This window comes from Bombyx mandarina, chromosome 03 (assembly GCF_030267445.1).
Source record: "Bombyx mandarina strain Sakado chromosome 03, ASM3026744v2".
In the NCBI taxonomy this organism is placed as follows: Eukaryota; Metazoa; Arthropoda; class Insecta; order Lepidoptera; family Bombycidae; genus Bombyx; species Bombyx mandarina.
In genome coordinates, this window is record NC_143210.1 from 6,509,299 (window position 1) to 6,529,789 (window position 20,491).

Genomic DNA, 20,491 nt, shown 5'->3' on the forward strand with positions numbered 1-20,491 from the left:
CCACATTTTGTTGCATAATTAAAATGGCACATTCGCTTTACAAAAAATATGACGGAAAAAGACCCAAACATTGATGAAAATAATTCGAAATATTCGGATTTTCCGACTTGATACACAAATGGGCTTTAGATAAGCCGTTGTGGCCTAAGGATAAACACGTCCGATTCATTCGCATCGGTTATGGGGATGTGTCGGTGATAGAATCCCGCACGCAGGTACCCATTTTTTAAATGAAATACATACATACCCAACAAATGTTCATATATAATCTCGACAGTATGTGAATAGTATCGTGTAATAAAAATTAAGTCCGCCAAAAATTATAATCCATGTAATTACTGGTGACAGAATGTCTACCTAATCCGCTCAGGTAACTACCACCACCCAGCCTAATTCTGCCTGTGAGTAGAACTGATCCCCAAGGCCGATGATTTAAAAATTTATTGTTGTAATTACCTTTTATGGCGACTCAAACATCTATGATATACCCATTGTAACAAAATTTTAAACTTGCAAAAAGAATTCAAGGCCCGAGCCTCGAAGTCCCGTCCAACTCCACAAGTTAAGCAGCGCACAACTTTCAAGACAATATAACATCTAACAATAATCCCTAACGAACAATAGTATCCCAAAACTTATCTATTCGCATTGAATAGACTCAGGTAGTTTGTTGAATCGCGCCAGTGAAGTTTTCTCAAAATTCCGTTTAAATACAAATCGAAGTGCATTCAGTAGTGACGTCCGGATCTTCGCGTTGAACCAGTAATCGGGATCTGGCCTGAGTCCCGACTAGGACTGAGAATTCGTGACGTCATCGTACTACCGAAACCACGCATTGATGTCACGAAAATTCTCGAGACCTTGTACCCCCAGTTCTGCACCTACCTCATATGATGATTGTTTGAGTATTTGGCACCAAGTGTATGCTCACACAATCTCACATCCAACGCCGAAGAGATTTTGACGTCATTTTGTCTATAAAAACGATATTATATGTACTAAGTATTATTCTAAACATGAATCAAGATGAAAGTTGATTCTGAAAACTTACCTAAGCTATGTATATGTCGTCTTATTATTTTAAAGCCTAATTTTTAGGAAACCTAGTGTGTTCAATAAATAAAATTATTATTAAACCAAGATTTTTTCACAAATAACTTCCACTATAATGGAAGACCATCGTGTATTGAAATAAAACTCCAAAGTAAAAATCCGTAATGATTCTTAAGCGGGTTCGCAACGGCACGAACGATATTTGGATTTTCTTCCGCCACAGAAGTCGTTTCTGATCTGAAGAGTGCAACAAACTTTATAACAGACATTGCAGATAATTCTCCATGGTTTTACCCAAATAATGATATTTTATATTGTATATTATATCTATAATAATATTTATTTTATAAATCAATTGCAATGTCTTTCTGTGAAAATACAACAAAATTCTTTATTGTTTTCTATTATTATTTCATTTTCATTCATTTTCCGTTTTTATTCATTTCATTTTTCATTTCATTTTTAGGAACAAAATGAAAAGTTTCCATCTAAACAAACTGTCCTTAACTGTAGCTTAGTTGAATAAAATTCATAAGAATGTCATCAAGCAACATTTATCTCGACATAAACTTGCCATATTCTGTAGTTTTTTCAATCAATACATTACACGCCACCCAGTTCATACTATAGCTATGCATTAACATCGCAGTACGTCCTGAAAATATATGATATGTGTTTATTTATATTGTTGCGGTTTTGGTGCCTTAACATTAAACTTTTTGTGCAGGAATGAAATTAAAAAACCGTGTCTTGCTGCTAGTAATAAATTGTCATAGTCAAGACCTGAAAAAGATGCTTAGTTAATTAATTATAAGCAAAAAACCTGTATCGCGCTTACGAAATTTTCACGAAACTTTGTATATATAGAAGCGCTTTCCACCCTATAATGGGTGGTCCATCCCTACAAGGGGAACCGGCGGGCGGTCGAGCCGGCTTTTCACGACCGCGGATACAGATGACTGCGAACAGCAGTGAATCCTAATTTACTACAATACACGAGTTTATTCTCTATATAGCAATACCGACATCAAACAATATTACTGATAAGGTCACCAGGCTACTCAAGTCTGTACCTAACACAACCTAAGTAGGGGATTTGACCATCTTTTTTACGTTAACATTTTCTAAAAGAGCTTCTCCTATTAATAATTACTAGTGGTCCTCGCAGTAGTCGAAATTCGACTATAATTAATTGAAATTAAAAGTTTTAACATTATTAAGGTTCTATTGTCAAGCACTATTATATTTCTATAATAATACAGATTTCGCCAAAACTACACTATAAATAAATAATATTAAAGACAAACAATTATTAATCTGTTCTCAATTTGACCACAGACTTAAAACAATAACAAAAGAGTCACGATTGACAATACACAAAGAGTATATTTATAAGTATGTATTGTGTCAAATACATGGTGGGGTGTGTAATGTTTTCTTTATTGATTTAATGTATTTATAATGCAAAATTTTCAAAATATATTAGCGTTCTGCACTTCTTCTCTATGCTCTCTTATAAGTATGGGAAATTTTAAACTCCTCCGTCCGCGCAATTTTCCTAAAAAGGGGTACAAAGTTTTTGCTTCACGTATTAGTATATAGATTATTAACGGTACTATTAACGGTAGGCAGCGGCTTGGCTCTGCCCCTGGCATTGCTGTCGTCCATGAGCGACGGTAACCACTCACCATCAGGTGGGCCGTAGGCTCGTCTTCCTACAGGAGCAATAAAAAAATCTAATAATAATAATTTATAATTAATAATTAGTTTTAGCCATTCTAAGGATGCGTATATTTCTCGATAATTTAATTTATAATGTATAACTCCTGTTACTTAGTTCTATTTTAATTACATATTTAATGTAATGCTGAAAAATTTATTTCACAAATATTGTTGTTGGTGGAATAAATAAGCAAATGAAACATGAAATTCGCATATACGTTTTTTACAATGTTTTTATACAACAATAATTTCTAAAATATTCCAGACAGCTGAAACTAAAAGAAACGGCTGATTACATTTAAGAATTTATAGCAAAAGTTTTCCTATGGTACTTTGTTAGGTGTCACTGCTATATTTATGTATGTTCATATCTTAAATAGATCTATCGGTGAGAGATAGAAAAACATAAAAAAATCGCATATACGACGGTATTGTTTATTTCATTATTTCGTTAGATTTTAAGTTAATTCTAACAGACTTACAGTCTGTTTATTCTTTAGCAGGATAGCAGTTGGAGAACTGTAGATGTGAGGAACGTTGATCTTCAGATTATCTCCATTTAGAACCGATAACGATAGTAAATATCAGAAGACAGCGTCAAAACGCTTCTTCGAAAAAGCGGCATGTTGTCATTACTCTCTCATCGTAACCGATTCTAACTACATAACTGACCCAGGCGATGGGGCACACAAAGCCCAAGAGATGTCTTGTCGGTTCCAATCTCGGTACTTTTACCCTCCCCAAGCACCGGTCACTGTTCTCGGCGAACTCGTCGAAGAGCTCAACGTACAACCTAGCCCATAGACACAGGCCACTGAGCTTCTCGCCGGATCTTCTCGGTGAGTCGAGATTCCGATCCGATGGTAGATTCAACGAAGCACTGCTCTTGCTAGGGTTAGTGTTCATTCTCTCAGATTGAACCCGTGACTTCAAATACCTTAGGTTTAAATAGCTCCTTAACATTTTATAATTCAAAAATATTTTCACTTTCTACGTAAATGAGGTGGGGGTAAAATTTAGCGTTATGCCAAAGTAACTATTCCACGGAGTCTCGGGCAAGAGCTAGTATGGGCAATAAAACATACCAAAGAGTATAATTAATGAAGAAGGTAACTGGCAAAGCTCGAAGGATTGCGAATTTGATGTTGCGGTGGGCAGAGCACATTTCTCAAAGAACAGATGGCTCTCTATGGCTTAGAAGCAGGACAGACATGGTACTATAAAACTGAGACTAAGAACTCATAATTCAAGATGAGTGAAGACATTTACATTGTTGCTGTATATGGGCGCCGGTAACCACTTAATACAACTACTTGGTACACTTCACTGGTGGTAGGACCTTTTCACTGGTGGTAGGACCTCTTGTGAGTCCGCACGGGTAGCCTATTTCTGCCGTGAAGCACTAATGCGTTTCGGTTTGAAGGGTGGGGTAGCCGTTGTAACTATACTGAGACCTTAGAACTTATATCTCAAGGTGGGTGGCGCATTTACGTTGTAGATGTCTATGGGCTCCAGTAACCACTTAACTCCAGGTGGGCTGTGAGATCGTCCACCCATCTTAGCAATAAATAAAATAAAAAAGTTAATACAGGAGCACTGTATTTCTGAAAGAATTTTTAATACAATTTTTCTTTTAAGAATTTGTTCATCATCATTACCTACGTTTTAATACTATTTTACAAAATTACGTTCATATTAATTAGCACCGTTGAAGAAACTTAAAAAAAAACAAATAATACAAATACTCATTTGAAGCTACCGTCAAAGTAATCGGAAAAATAACAACCTTCTAAATACATTAACAGATGGCAGCACGAATATAATTGAAATGATTAAAAGTAATTCTTTCTCGGTTAACCGTTGCTTCACGACAATTTGGAAGTTTACAATGATAAAATGATTGATAAATTTAAAACCGCTTCCGTGCATTATTAGAATCTTTAAACTTAGCATTGCAAATATAGAATTATCGTGTGCTATCCGAAACGCGCTTATAAAGTGTTTCGTTGTAGACATGTTAAATAAAACATTTGCATGCGAACACAATGGATGTCTCGCTCTCCTCGGGAAGTCATATAACTCATATGGCGAGTAACACGAAGTTTGCTATACATCAGTACTTACTGCATAATTACGTTGTTAGATGAATAATGAACAGTTTGATTAGCATTGTTTGATGAGCGTCAGGGGAGAGATATGCGCCGGTATTCTCTTCTCTGCGTCCATCGTCGGAGTTCAGTGCGCTGTTCTCGACACCACCGAAGAAGAGTGTTAATTGACGTCCGCCATTTTTGCCGCCATTTTTGTTATTAATTTTGGTTTCATGAAAAAATCGCCGACAAAGAATTCAGGCTTCAAAGAAACATTAGCAGTTACGTTTGAATCATGGTAAACATTTTGTTTTTGGTATGGAGAAAGAAAAGGTTTCGGGGTTTTGATTGTCAAAGCAATCGAACGATAGCATTCGTCGTACTAATCAAATTATAACTTAAAGTGACCTCAGGCTGCGAAGTGACGGTCACTGCTTGCGGACCCGTTGCATATACTTCCAAGCTCACATCCACAATCAATAGAAATGGGTACATAATAACATTAAAGTTAGTTTCACTAAAACGAAACAAGACACTTGCGTCACGCTAACATTCGTAATTTATTGTTGTTGTTTTACCATCACAGTTTCTAGGACAACGCAAAATTTGTACCTACCGAACCAAAAATATTATGTATGCACTTCAAATTGTATATATAAAAACCGTATAAGCGTATAAACGTAAAAAAATTACTTGTTGAAATAATTTAACAATTTTAAAAACTAAAATTACAGAACCTAATTATGTACTTCATTGTATCTTTACATTTGATTTTGACTTTTAAGAATATCATAGCTAATAATAATAGTAGTTGAAAAACTGAAAAACACGCTTAAATAGTTAATAGAACTAACAATTTATTATAATTTTTAGTGCTGTTGATACTGGTCAGAATATTATAACAAAATTATAAAATTACTAGCTGACCCGGCAAACATTGTTTTGCCATATATAAGATTTCTAGGGAATTTCTAGTGTAGAAAAAAAACTAACTTATTGTAAGTGTGTAAGGATGTGGTAAATGAGTGAAAGAGGTATGTAGTGCTGTGAACGATGAGGGAATATATAATAAAAATAACAAAACCTCATTCAACCACATAATACCTCATTAAAACAAAAAAAAAATCCAAATAAAAAAAATATGTTAGGGGTGGACGAGTTGATCGGAAATTTGATTAAAAGATTTCGTTACATACAAACAAAACCACATAATAATATATATCTTAAAGCGAATAACAATTAAAAGTAACCGAATAATATTATACAACATAGCTAAATGTGTTTTTCAACCGCTAGTATTATAAATTAAATTTCCATTTCATAATAATTGCAAATTACAAATGGATGACAGTTGTAATCTGCGCTTTGACAAATGTGACACGGGTGACAAATGTGCTTAGTTCGAATATGGTTCGAATACATCCCAACCTAGTTATCTTTCTCTAACGGGAGCGTTAGAAAAGGATGAATATTTATTTTGTTAAATGCACAAAGAGATAAGATATTTTATGTAGAAGGACCAAACTAAAAAAAAACAGGCTCAAATCTTAAAAAAAGTGTGTCAATTGAATTCGTTAAAAAATGTGATCCTTAAAAATTCAAAGTGTTTTGAAACGCAATGCCCCCGGTCATCGTTCTCGTCGAACCCGTCGCTTGCGACGAAGGGCTCGACGAGTAAATTAACCCTCAGACACACAGCCCACTGAGTTTCTCGCCGAATCTTCTCAGTGGGTCGCGTTTCCGTTCCGGTGGTAGATTCTGCGAAGCATGACTCTTGCTAGGGTTCGTGTTAGCAACGTCAGGTTCGTCGTTCGTCAGGTTTGAGCCCCGTGAGCTCACCTACTAGTTAAGGTTACGCTGAAATAGCCTCTCAAGGCTGTCAGCTACGTAGGAAAAAAAAAACCAATGTGTCAGAAACAGAATTGTTGATAATATTTTTGAAATTCTTCTCCACTTTGTACGTCATTTATCACGCAGATATCTAAGCAGTTGAAAACACTATGCTTTGGTCAATTTCTGATTGGACAGATTGTACGCTCCTTGCACCGTATTATCCTCCTTCAAATAGAAGATTAACAAAAAAAAAATTGTAAAAGAGAAGTCAAATCATCTACATCGGTGGTTTCGAGCGCTAAGCACATCCCTTCCATCATCATCGGGCAGAGCCTTCTGATGTGCCGCTCCGTACCTTGCAGTACATCGCGACCAAACCAATGTCTTGTGAACCAAACGATTCACTCCCCGCGTAGAAACGGACTTCCCATCGGTACGTGCTCGAAAACAGTATATATTCACAGAATCACCGAAATCTCGCAATCGCGATTCAGGAAACATAATGAAAAAATCGTTTCGTGACACAAGCCAGGTAGTCGGCCAAAAAAATTGGGATCTGTGTACCCTAAGCCCCGCCAACAGAAATCGTCTAGTTTATCCCACCCTTGTGTTTAGCTTTACATCCATCTAATAATAGCAAAACCGATGTTATCGCTTTGATTGTAAAAGCTGTTCAAAAATAGGACAAATCATTGCTAATGGACCACAATTTATTTTAATAAATATCAACAATATTCCTTGTGGACCGCCGCCGATACCGAACTATTACCAGATTACAAAGACAAGATGAATGCAACAGCGCGCCTTGAGATACAAAGTAAAATATCTCTCGTATTTAAAAAAAAACTTATAACAAATCAACAAATAGAAAGGGGGAAAAAATGTGGTATAGATTAGGTGGTAGGTATAGGCTACTTGATTTTCAAAACATCTTCTTTACTCTGTATTATATTTGCGATAGTCACATTGAAAAGCGATATACTAATTAAAAATATTTTATTTTCAGGTCCACATAAAATCTTGCAGACGGGGGTCCGGGATCAAGACAGCGGTTCAAAGTTCGCAGTGCGTCAACAACAGTGCTATGTTCAAAAGTGCCCTTACGTTGTCATGTGACTTAGTACAATGTTGAAGATACAAATGTTAGAATCCATCGTCAGCAATGACGCTGACGAAAGCCAGCAGCCGCAACAAAATGGGTGAGTACTTCTTTAATGACTAAGATACACAGCTGAGGTAACGGTCCAAACCAATGCCCAAAGACGCTATAACAGGAATGCTGCTGTCAGTACTGAAAAATGGGGGTGAAATCTCAATTGCTTTGGGATAATGACTTTCTTGCCCTTAAATCCTGACTGCACCAGAGGATGAAGACGATCTGAGCAGAGTCACGACGTAAAACATGCTCTACCAGTAATTAGATACCCACTCTAACCGGCGCCGTCTAGGCGGGCTTCGGATAGCCTGCCCACCGAGAGCGCTGGTGGTCGTGGCGCCGACGACCGCCGGTCCGGCGTCCCGAGGGGGAGGGTAATGGGGGAGATGTGCCACACTAAATACTTCACTTTCCCCACTTTGCCTTTTTATGAATTCTAACTCATACGAGGTTCGGACGTTCGGTTTTAGTCGACTCCAAAAAATAAAACAGTAAGTCTTGTAGATACGTTGCTTTACAAAATCTGGAGAACTCATTTTCTTAAAAGACATTGTTCGTGCGCTGTGGGATTCATTCAAGAATACATGTACGCTAACTACGCTACGTAACTATAAGGGGTTAACTTAAGTTGGTATCTACTTCAGAATCGGGTTTTTAATTTCGTTGGTATATCAAACAAATTATAATTTAACTTAATTTAAATAGTTTTACTTAGTACGCAATTCAACTAGACAACACCTACATTGCCGAAATCCTTACTTCTCTAAACATTTCCATACGTTCCTATCACCAGAATCCATGGCCTAAAACTCACACTCAGAAATAAAATGAGGTCAGATAGGCAGAATCCTTAAGCTGTGGCCTGAATATGACATAGTGACTATGACATCTTCAGATCCCTCCGAGCGTAAGCGGACAAAAAAACGAACAAAATTGCTATAAATGTATGTATATTATTATTTAAAAAAGATTAAATTGTTACGTAAAATCTCATAATTCGATCTCTAAATTTTAGTCTGGACGTCTGAAACGACATTAAATTGCCAAAGTTAACGTCATACAATGGTAACATAACTATGAAAGTGACAACCCTATTGTTATTCTTTTACTGTTCACCTACATTCTATTTTCCCCGGTAGTATCGATTGTCGACAGAACGGCGCCGGTATAATTTCGCAAATAACTTTTTATTGAGACATCAGAGATGTTTGTTCCGAACTACAGTTTCGGTACGTTATAGCTACACTGCTGGCCAGGATCGTTCTGTCATTCCGTAGATTGGAAGGAAAAGGTCGAAGGGGTAATAAAATGTGTTTTTATCGAATTCATTACGTTGATTTCGGTGTACGGAACCCGATGGTAAGTATCTTTGGTTCGTTTCTCAATCATGACAGATTCTATGGTTATTAATCATGGAGTTATTGCGCGCCAAGTTCTTTGTTTAGGTTTTTGGAACGAAGTTTTGAAACGAAGTTCGTTCCTTATGGGACGATGCGGAGGGGTACCCTAACCGGGAAAAAACGTCCGTAACGTAAGATTTTTATTCCAGTTATTGTTGTATTACTCCAGTTTTATTTTCTTTATACCTCGAATAGAACTTAAAATTAATATTTTTATAATAAGGAACTTCGTTTCTATCCAGTGTCCCATGACACCACACATCTTTTTTATTATAATTCTCCATGTCAATACATTTACGATAAGTTTTATGCTACGTTATTGTCTGTATTGAGAATATTTCTGTTAGGCATGGTCGTTGCGCAACGTAAATGGTTATTGAAACTATCTATAGACAAAATAGCGGTTAGCTAGTTTCGCCGTACTGCAATAACCTGCTAACATCTACTACTCAATCACGTCACCGATCACGAACACAAATCACACAACGTTCGGCAATATTCGTTTTACTTCGTACCGCTCGGTCGGCAGCTATCGCGACACACAGCGCTAACATCGGTTCGATCGAAATAGACAATCATCATTTTGTCTCTTTCACGCACACGACTGAGATGCATTTGACCTTTGACTTTAGCTCTTAAAGCCCTTAAAATAAGATTTATAAAATTAAATTATGAGTGCAAGTTGAAGTCGAATTTTGTGGCCTTGAACCGGTTATTCACGAATCGCGTGTTTAGCGACAAAATGTATTAAAGACTCGGCGCTTAGTTTTAAGTTTAATTGCCAAATTGAATAGTTAAAAATATAAAGTGTATAGTTGTTTAATATAGATTATCCTTAAAGATAAATTACAAATAAAGTCGTAATTACTGAAATATTAATCGCGACGCTAGCTCATTCGTGTGCACATTAGTTTACTGCTAAACAAAACCCGCTATTGCTCGCTAATGAAATAGCGCGTTTCAAAAGCCGCTATTGACATTCGATAGCTAGTTTCGTTTCGCTAACCGAAAATGCCGCTACAACCCACCGCTAATTTCTGTTAATAGTTGACTGAATTGCGGGCATAGGTACTGTGCCATTTTTTGGTAAAAGATGGTGATGGTATTCACGTTGATGCTCTACAGCCGCCGGTAACGAACTCACACTAAGTGGGATTTTAACTCATCAGAGAAAGAGAAACTACATATATTGCTTTTCAGAGGTCCTATCCGTCATAACTGGCAATATTTACCACCGAGCGTTCATTTAACGGAGCTACAGGATTAATTTTCAAATTTCACATTGCAATGGCTCTCAGATGAAAATTGTTTGAAAATTTTTATCTACCTTCAGTACACAAGAGATCGCTGCGGACGTATTATTAAAGGCCACGAGCCACTCATGAATAATTTTAACGGGGCATGGTTATTATTTTGTGACATTTTCCACAAAGGGATGACGGAAAGTTTGTATCAATTTGCGTTCCAGGCGTTAAAATATAGGCTAAATAAAGATGTAACGATGTAACTGACATTGAACATTATCCGTTATCGTCCCTTTTGGAGGGACGATGCGAAGGGGTACCCTAATCAGGAAAAAACGTCCGTAACGTAAGTTTTTTATTAGTTATGCACACAGTGTACGACTTAACTTTGTAATAACGTACAAATTAGTAATGCACACAGTGTACGACTTAACTTTGTAAAAACGTACAAAAAATTACATACTTTTTTTATCATTCATTGACCACAATCTCAGAGCGTTCGTTTGCGCAATACTTATGCAAACAACCATGAATGAAGTATACCACAATAAGTTCGCACGTTACCGAATGACTGTGGGTTGTTGCGAAACCTCCAGTTTTATTTTCTTTATACCTGGAATAGAACTTGAGATTAATATTTTTATAATAAGGAACTTCGTTCCTATTCGGTATCCCACGACACCACACATTTTTTTAACTGACTGACCAAAGAGAGTAATATTTTTTTGAGCGTATATTTAAATGTCAATTGTTTTGGCACGTTCAAAACGTTAATTTTTTATTGAATTTTAACATATGAAGTGTCAGAAGATTCGTATCAATAATAGGAGGGACTTTTTTTTATTGTTAGGAGGAAATCGCTGGACTTCCGTCCTCCACTGGGGATGGCGGGCGAGAAATGTCGGAGTCAAACCGACTAAAAACCTCCTGTCGCTGTATACTATACATATACAATACGGTGTATAAAGCAGTGTATACAGACGAAACAATTTTACTGGTGGTAGGACCTCTTGTGAGTCCGCGCGGGTAGGTAACACCACCCTGCCTATTTCTGTCGTGAAGCAGTAATGTGTTTCGGTTTGAAGGGTGGGGCAGCTGTTGTAACTATACTGAGACCTTAGAACTTATATCTCGAAGTGGATGGCGCATCTACGTTGTAGATGTCTATGGGCTCCAGTAACCACTTTATACCAGGTGGGCTGTGAGCTCGTTTACCCATCTAAGAAATAAATAAAATAAATATTATAATCAGCATTCTACATATTTGTAATAGTTAAAATTAAAATCATAAAATATAAAGGCTGCATAGAACTAATTTTCTTAATTTATTATCAAATAACTAAAAAGCATAAAATAAAATAAATATTAATTTGAAAAATAAACTGAAAGCAATAAAAATTATGTACAATTCAAACGTCTCGATCTGCCATACCTTTACTAACATTCAAGTTAAATTTATATTATTCTATATTATAATAGATAAATAATATGGAGATTGATTTTCGATTTTTAGGTTGTGTTTTTTTTTAATGTAATTTTTTTGTTTTACTGTCCTCTCTATACACACGAAGGCCAGCTCTAGAGACGTCCTCACGGATCCACCCGATCCCTAACCTAACCTAACAATAACAATAAGCAATCCCTAATAACCTAACAATAGACGTCTGTAGCTATAACAGGCTAGGGGATCCTGGTAACCGTACTCGTCGCACCCGTCGATTGCGACAAAGGGCTCGACGAGCGAATTAACCCATAGACACAGCCTATTGAGTTTCGCGCCGGATCTTCTCAGTGGGTCGTGTTTCCGACTCGGTGGTAGATTCTGCGAAGCACTGCTCTTGCTAGGGCCAGTGTTAGCACCACTCCGGTTTGAGCCCCGTGAGCTCACCTACACGTTAGAGCGAAACTGATATAGCTTCTCAAGGCTATCAGCATAGGTAGGAAAAAAAACATATAACTGTAGATACGTTTTTAGGTATGCAAGTTATTTCGGGTCTTGCCACCGGTGAACTGCCATTTAGACACTGCAGACAATCTGGCGACCAAAGTTCAAGAGTTTTTATGGCTGATCATACGAGCCTCCACACTAGGTATCACCAACTTGCCTGGTGAAACTGGAAAGGCCTCCGGGCCACCAGTAATCCTTCAGTCATAAAAAAAACAACTTACCTATTTCTACGGCAAGGTTGTATTGCGTTCCGCTATTAATGGTGGAATATATGTTATACAATACAGTTGGGACTTCAAACTCAGGTTTCAAGGTTAGTGGCAGCATTCCCGAGACGATATCTATGATATCCAATGACCACTTATCACCTATTCGATGAGAAATACTTGTGCTAAATACACACGCATCACAATATACAGAAACCTTCAATTATATAACACAATACGTTCCCTGCGACTCCATTACACATTTGTTCTTTAAAGTATCATCTTTATAGTTTTTTTATTAATCCCCAAGCCTCTTAACACTTCCATTATGACGAAATAAACTTTTATGGCGCCCCTATTAAACTTAAGAACTCATTTTAACACGAGAGCAAGTAAAGTAGAAATCTTCCGTTCAATTTTTCAATTTACCCTCGCAGCGAGCAGCGAATTATACAATGTTTTTCCATCGTAAAATAAGATGAAGCCGCCTGTAGCCGCCGGTCTGACGCCAGAAAGTCGAAGACGTGCGCTACACGATTCTTTTGAACGTTTACTCAACTAAACAACTATGAATAGTTTGAAGAGGTGGTTACCGGAGCCCGTAGACATCAACCACGTAAATGCTGACACCCACCATAAGACATGTTTTTTTTTCCTACCTAAGCTGATAGCCTTGAGAGGCTATTTCAGCGTAACCTTAACTAGTAGGTGAGCTCACGGGGCTCAAACCGGAGTGATGCTAACACTGACCCTAGAAAGAGCAGTGCTTCGCAGAATCTACCACCGGAGCGGAAACACGACCCACTGAGAAGATCCGCCGAGAAACTCAGTGGGCTGTCTATGGGATGAGATATGAGTTCTAAGTCTGAGTTTTATAGTACAACGACTACCCAACCCTTCAAACCGAAATGCATTACGGTTTCACGACAGAAATAGGCAAGGTGGTACCTACTCGTGCGGGTCCACAAGACGGTCTAACCCCAATGATAACGATTACGATTTGTACGCGTTTGATTTTTGTTCCTTGATCTAAGAAGTCGTACGTATTTCAATAGAAAAATTGGTATCTGCCTGCGGGATCCGAACACTGGTACCTACAGTCGCATCGCTTGATATTCATACACCGGGCACCTTATCTTTTCGACCACGACGTCTTCAAATACATTATTCTACTTATTATTCTGCTGTAGCAATCTGTGTTGAAATTGGAGCTCACTATACCCATAGCCTTTAAATATCAGATCCAAGTCAATCCAATAAAATCCAAATTCAATGTCAAGTAATTAATACGTTTTTATTAGCTTCAGACGTATGTATGTTAGTATGTTAGTATTTTTTTATTGCCTTTGTAGGCAGACGTGCATACGGCCCACCTGACGGTGAGTGGTCACCGTCGCTCATGGACGTCAGCAATGCCAGGAGCAGAGCCAAGCCGCTGCCTCCACGCTTTTCACAATAAAATCTTTTTTTCTTACACTATTTTTAATTAAAAATTTATTGAAATTTATTTTCTATTTTTTTGTTGGATTTTCTATAAAAGCGTATTTTGTTAGTTTTTTTGAACTATTATCTATTTTAGTCTATAACTTTAACAGACTTGTAGGATTAGCGACACTGAGCCACGTCTTATTTATTAACAATGTTTTCGTTAATAAACAACATTATACGCGATCAAAATTTAATAAAGCACGGTGAAAACTAGCAAGTAGTTTGGCCTAGCGTTCTATATTAGCACAAGTTTCCTATTGCCCCAAGTCCTTCTATTTGTTCATTCGTGATCTATACGTTCGACGTGTTTCCGCTAGAATTGATACATTGTACGATTGGCGGTCCGCGACCACTTTCAATAAACGGGTGTATTCTGTACGATTGACTACAACGGAGCATTGGCTTATGTATGTATACTCGGTTTTTTTTCCTACCTAAGCTGAGAGCCTTGAGAGGTTATTTCAGCGTAACCTTAACCTAGTAGGTGAGCTCACGGGGCTCAAGCGTGACGACGTTGCTAACACGAGCCCTAGCAAGAGCCGTGCTTCGCAGAATCTACCACCGGATCGGAAACGCGACCCGCTGAGAAGATCCGGCGAGAAACTCAGTGGGCAGTCTGTGTCTGTGGGTTAATTTACCCGTCCCAAGCGACGGGTTCGACGAGAACGATGCTTGATATACCTACTCGTAATTGTTCAATTGTTAATCGAATAAAGAAATACTTTGAACATTTGTATAATGATACAATTACAATTTCCACGGCTCATTGCGGCTCGACCGGCGCGTCGGAAAACATTTGCTTGGAAACGTCAATTAATCGATGCTATTTTTACTAGGCTACTATATTATTGCAACATTCATAGTTAAATTTATGCTTTTTTTTATTGCTTAGTTGGGTGGACGAGCTCACAGCCCACCTGATGTTAAGTGGTTACTGGAGCCCATAGACATCTACAACGTAAATACCGCCACCCACCTTGAGATATGAGTTCTAAGGTCTCAAGCCTTCAAACCGAAACACATTACTGCTTCACGGCAGAAATAGTCAGGGTGATACCTACCCGTGCGGACCACAATCTTATATAACTTAATCGCATATCTGTTTGTAGCTCTAAGCTAAACGGTATATAGATTATGTTATTATCTTCGACTAATGAAATTTGACTAAATAAATTACTGGTAAAAAAAAACGATACTTAAACATCCTTTTAATGTATTCACGACTTTTGGAAACATAATAGGTATAAAAGAAATATTATACTTACTATAACTTTCCGAAATTAAAATCCATGTTTTATGTAACTTAAGACAAGCAACATCAAGTAAATTTATAAATCTATTTATAAAAATGTGTGCAAACGATATTTTAAATAATTCTATAACTTTCTGTCGTGAAAACGAAAATTAAAAAAGTGGACGAAAAATTATCTGTGTCAAATCGCTTACTCAGTGGTGTCGAATGACTTAAAATATATCAATACTTATATAAAGGAACCGACTTCTGCAAGATAGATGAATACGATGTCCATGTTATGTATTGTGAGAATTTGTAATGTATTCCACGTAATAAACTTATCGTATTAGGGCAATAAAACCCCTGTCGGCTTCCTGAGTAAACACGGACACAGCTTGAAAAATAATTCGAAAATTTATATATATTTGATTAAAGATGAAAATGTTGATGGCGGTGTTCAGGCTGTGTACAAAAAAAAACATTTCGTATTAAGTAAGTTTATTATATCGAATCATAGATGGCGCTTTTATATTGACGACATCATTTTTATTGACGTGCATTTAACACCCGAGCCCAGATAAGAATTTCAAAAAAAATGTTCTGAGCAGTGACGTTTTAATAACAAAATGGTGAGTCATTTTATATCTGTATTTCAAAATAATTGCCTTATATAAAATGCTTACTGACTTAATTTTTTTAGTCGCCATCAGACCTACCTTCTCAAGTAATTTTTATTTTACAGTTCATTTTTCTTTCACTCTATTTCGTTTTTTTTTTATCTAACATTAACATTTACTGTAAAAATATCAATTACACCTAAAACACGCTATCTAATTTCTATCCCCTTTAATATTCTTTCATCAACAGCTTCTACAATAATGGGTTTTATATTGCTACGGTGCCACTTCAAAGTCTTCAGGCTACGTTAAAGACTCATTAACGGGTCGCGCTTCGCCTAGACCCAGACTATAAGCGTAATATCAAATTGCAAGCTCCAATAAGTTCTCTTTGTCACAGGTGACAAAGGTACAACCTGTCAAAGGCAAGCCCGATCTATGTCATTTTATACCTCGATGGATGCCGGAGAAAATATCGCTTACAAGAAAATATAGCTCAAAACCACCAGCCAGCGCAGACCCCTGATGAACCGGGGAAAGTAGCAAAATTTATATTACACAACTCTAATGGTCTGTCATAAAGATAGGCCAGGTTAAAGCGGTCCTATTACACAAATACAAAGTAAGTTTACTTATCTCTCTCTGATATCGAAACAGATACCTAAGTTATCCAATTTGTTACATATTTCATGGATGTAAAATTAAAAAAGTAATTTACGTGGCGCCTGCTGAATAATCGTTCTGTTTTATTTTAGTAGATTCGTACATTTAAATTTGCTCTGCTATCTTTGAGATGTGTGTAATTGCAGAATGATTTCGATCACAAAGTAATTTTTAACGCATGAGGACCAATATGTGCCATTGTTTCTGATATCAAGCCGACTAGTTTACTTCTCATCTTTTAATTTTCGTAATTCGTCACAGCACAAGTAAGCGAGTTCTAATATTTGAAATGTAAGTAGTGAATTTAATTTTTCTTCGCTCACTCGTCTGATTAGAATATCATAGCAATCGAAGACAATCCTACCTACATCAGTCTTTGTTGACTCGCAGACAGTCTAGTAGGTTCTTCGGTTTTTGCGGGTCGTAGACATAATTTATACCACTTTTGAAGCTTAATCTCATTTTTTTTAACTGTCACTATAATATTTGCAACGCTTCAAATACTTTATAGTGTTCGTAATCTCAGACCACTCAGAGCAGTATGGTGTTTGTTATTCGTTGACTTTTAAATATTGTACCAGCTGAGGGAATACTTTGCGAACTAAATCCACCACTATACGCATTGTGCACGAAAGATAACTAAAATAAAATATCGACACGAATTTGTTATGAAAATACGGGTAATATTTCGAGGGTCCCTTCGTGTAAAGAGTCATGTCCAAAACCACGTTTTTCATTATTACATAGTCTTTTTCTATTTGTACCACGTTAATTATTATTACATAGTCCTTTTCCATTTGTCAATACGCCTATTAACATATATATATATATATTTTTACAAGTAATATTTTAAAAGATAGATAAATGTATAAGACGTCAACTTATAAAAATAAAAAGTCATGATGTTAATGTAGAAGTCATCTTTACATAAACTTTTATACGGTCTTAAAAATAATTATTATATTATTATTATTATTTCATAGTTGTGGTAAACACAGTCATTTAACTACTTTTCCGGAAAAATCGAGGATATTATAAATGATTATTAGCCATTAGAACCGGCCTAAATTGAATACTTGAAATCAATATTAAAAAGAAGTTACTTTTATGATTCAATTACACATGAGATTGAAACTTTAAAGCGCTCTCCTGTGAACCATCATTTTTGAGATGACGCTTTGTAAGTAAGGGCCGTCGATTTATTTAGTGGTTATTTCTTCATTTCGGTTTCAAAATTGGCCAAAACTTTCACAGAAACTCATTGTAATACCAAATAAAGCTAATGTCACTTTAGTATCGACACAAATTTCGAAATTAACTATTTTTCTGAAGCTCATGAATAATGGGAGATGCGACCGCCACTTTGTTAGCTGCCAACAGTTCCAGTATTAATTAAAACTTGCGACAAAGGTCTACTTCCAAACCATATTGAGTTTTTTTCAATTTAATAATTAGACCGCTTGTAAGGATTAAAAAGAAATTTTAGAAAATTGTATGTGCTAACAAAATAAGATATTAAACATACTTTGTTTGGTTTGATGCTTGCTGTAGGAACAGTATTTCACAGTAATTATTTAAAATGTATGAACAGTGCGCTATTTGTTGTAAACTTTTTTTATTCTTGTTTATTTGTAAAATGAAGTTCTTAATGTTCGTTATTTGATTTAATGCTTACTGTCTGCTCGTCTTTTTATTAATAGTGGAAACTTGATTAGTTTATTTAACATATCATCTTTATTTAACATGGTGAATGTATTGGTTGGTTTCATAAATACACAAATAAATATCTCATTTAAATGAAGAGTAATTCAGTATGAGTAATTTCGTAGTAAAAGTAAAGTAAAACATGTTATTCTCGTACCACGTGATTAGTAAGAAATGCATGCGTAGACAGCGAAATTTACCGCCTAATAATCACTCTGAATCGATTCGCTCAAAAAGTACACGATATTTATACTAGATGGCGCTCATATAAAAAATTCTACAAAGATATTTTATCACATTGTGACACTATAATATTGTAATTTGGTTTATATTATTTAAAATTTTAATTGCTTCGCTCGTTTAATTTGTTTCATTAATAGCTTCAAAATATACTTAATAAATTCAAATTGTTTTCAACCATTTTAATTCTTGATTCGCTTTTGGGTTTTCTTAGAAACTTCGAAAGGGTCTTCTGACAACTAACTTAGTCGTTGTAAACTATACTCTCATCTACCTTTATCTGCCGTTACTCGACACGTTACGGTTAAATAACTACTCACTTTAGGTACCTACCTACTAGGTACAACATTTCATAAGATTCTACAGTGATCGTATCTACCTCATGAAAAAGTTACCAGTATATATTTACTTAATTAAAAAACAGAGAAATCTAAATGACACGTTAAAGACTTTCTTGTTTTTGAATCTCAGCAAATTCAACGAAATTATCTTTAGATATAAAATTAGTTTTAAATTAAAATCAAAATATTTATCAGGTGGCCGGTAGATGACAGTGTTATCAAAATTGTAGAAATTAACCAGTTCCATTCTATACCAATAGGTGGCAATATATTAAGTCAACTTCTCTCAATTAATGACACTAATTGACAGTTTATGACATAGATTATACACTTGATAGTTTATGATTTACGACATTTTGAATACTGGGTGCCAACAAAAACTGTTAAATATTCGAAACTTCGGAAACAATATAACGAAAATTTCAAAAAACACAACTTACAACCGTTGCCGTAATTATGATACATACGATGAAGAACTCTAACGAATATTGTTTTACTTTATACGGGTGTTTCCCAGCGTTGGGCCCACGCCCCACAAGGGGGCAATTTGATAATGAAGAGGGGCAATCGCACTAAATTAATATAGAAAATCTCTATTAAAATTATTTTGAATTTGAATTTCAGTTTTTTATTATATGTTTTGAAATATTACTTATTGTGTTCTGATAACAATTTCGTAGTGATTTCTTCCTAAATCTATCATTTATGTTTCTTAAGTGAACACATCAAATTTTTAATGTTAAAAATGATGTATAGGGGCGCATATTTTGGTCATATAGCAAAAAAACCCTCTGACAACCTGGAGAGACTCATAGTGACGGGTAAAGTGGGTGGAAGACGATCCAGAGGTCGGAGCCGAAAAAGATGGAGTGACCAAGTGTCCGAGTATCTGGACATGAGACTGAGTCACGCACTTCACTATGCCACTGACCGACGTAAGTGGCTACAAATTAAAAAAAAAGGTCACCGACTGGCGCATCACGATACTCAGTAATGAGCGATCGACTGAAGCAGGAGGAGGAGGATGGGGGTACATAAAAATTTAAGAAATGTTACAGTGGGGCATGGCCAAAAAAAGTTGGGAAGCACTGCTTTACACGTTTAGACGATCTCAAGCCCTCGCTGGTACTAACTGGTTACAGAGGCCTATATAGGCACACCGACCTTGAAACATGAAGTCGAAATCTCTTATCTTCCTATAAACGTTCAGGACCATCATAAATACTACCAGTTGTAGTTAAGCATGAATTTCATAAAATTTACAGTTAGTGTAAGTGTGAGTTAGATTTCTTTGAAGTAGGAGTGACGTGCCGTCACTGCCTTGGACCCTTGCCCTAATTTAAATCTCTAGGGTCTTCACCTAATTCACTTACGTCGTAAACAATGTTATTATCTAAGGTCGACTTGCTAATTACATTCCTTAAAAGGGCCTTTTAAAATTTATGACCTTTTCTAAGTACCTAACCAAATTTAAAGATTACCATATTTTTTATGATCATTTAAACTCTCACATAAGTACGTTATGTGCAAATAAATAATGTACAAAGTATGT

The 20,491-nt window shown here is 36.2% G+C and overlaps 1 protein-coding gene across 9 annotated transcripts in view; it reads left to right on the forward strand.

The window, feature by feature from the left end:
* The window catches only part of RapGAP1 (Rap GTPase activating protein 1), a 349,454-nt gene that overhangs the window by 88,627 nt on the left and 240,336 nt on the right, over positions 1–20,491 (forward strand). For all 9 annotated transcript variants that reach the window (XM_089739716.1, XM_089739722.1, XM_089739733.1 and 6 more), the window contains exon 2: positions 7,705–7,897. Coding sequence is in view for 2 of the 9 variants with exons in the window: in XM_089739727.1 (XP_089595853.1) it covers positions 7,824–7,897 (74 nt within the window). In the remaining 7 variants the exon portion in view is untranslated. The remainder of the gene's footprint in view (positions 1–7,704; positions 7,898–20,491) is intronic.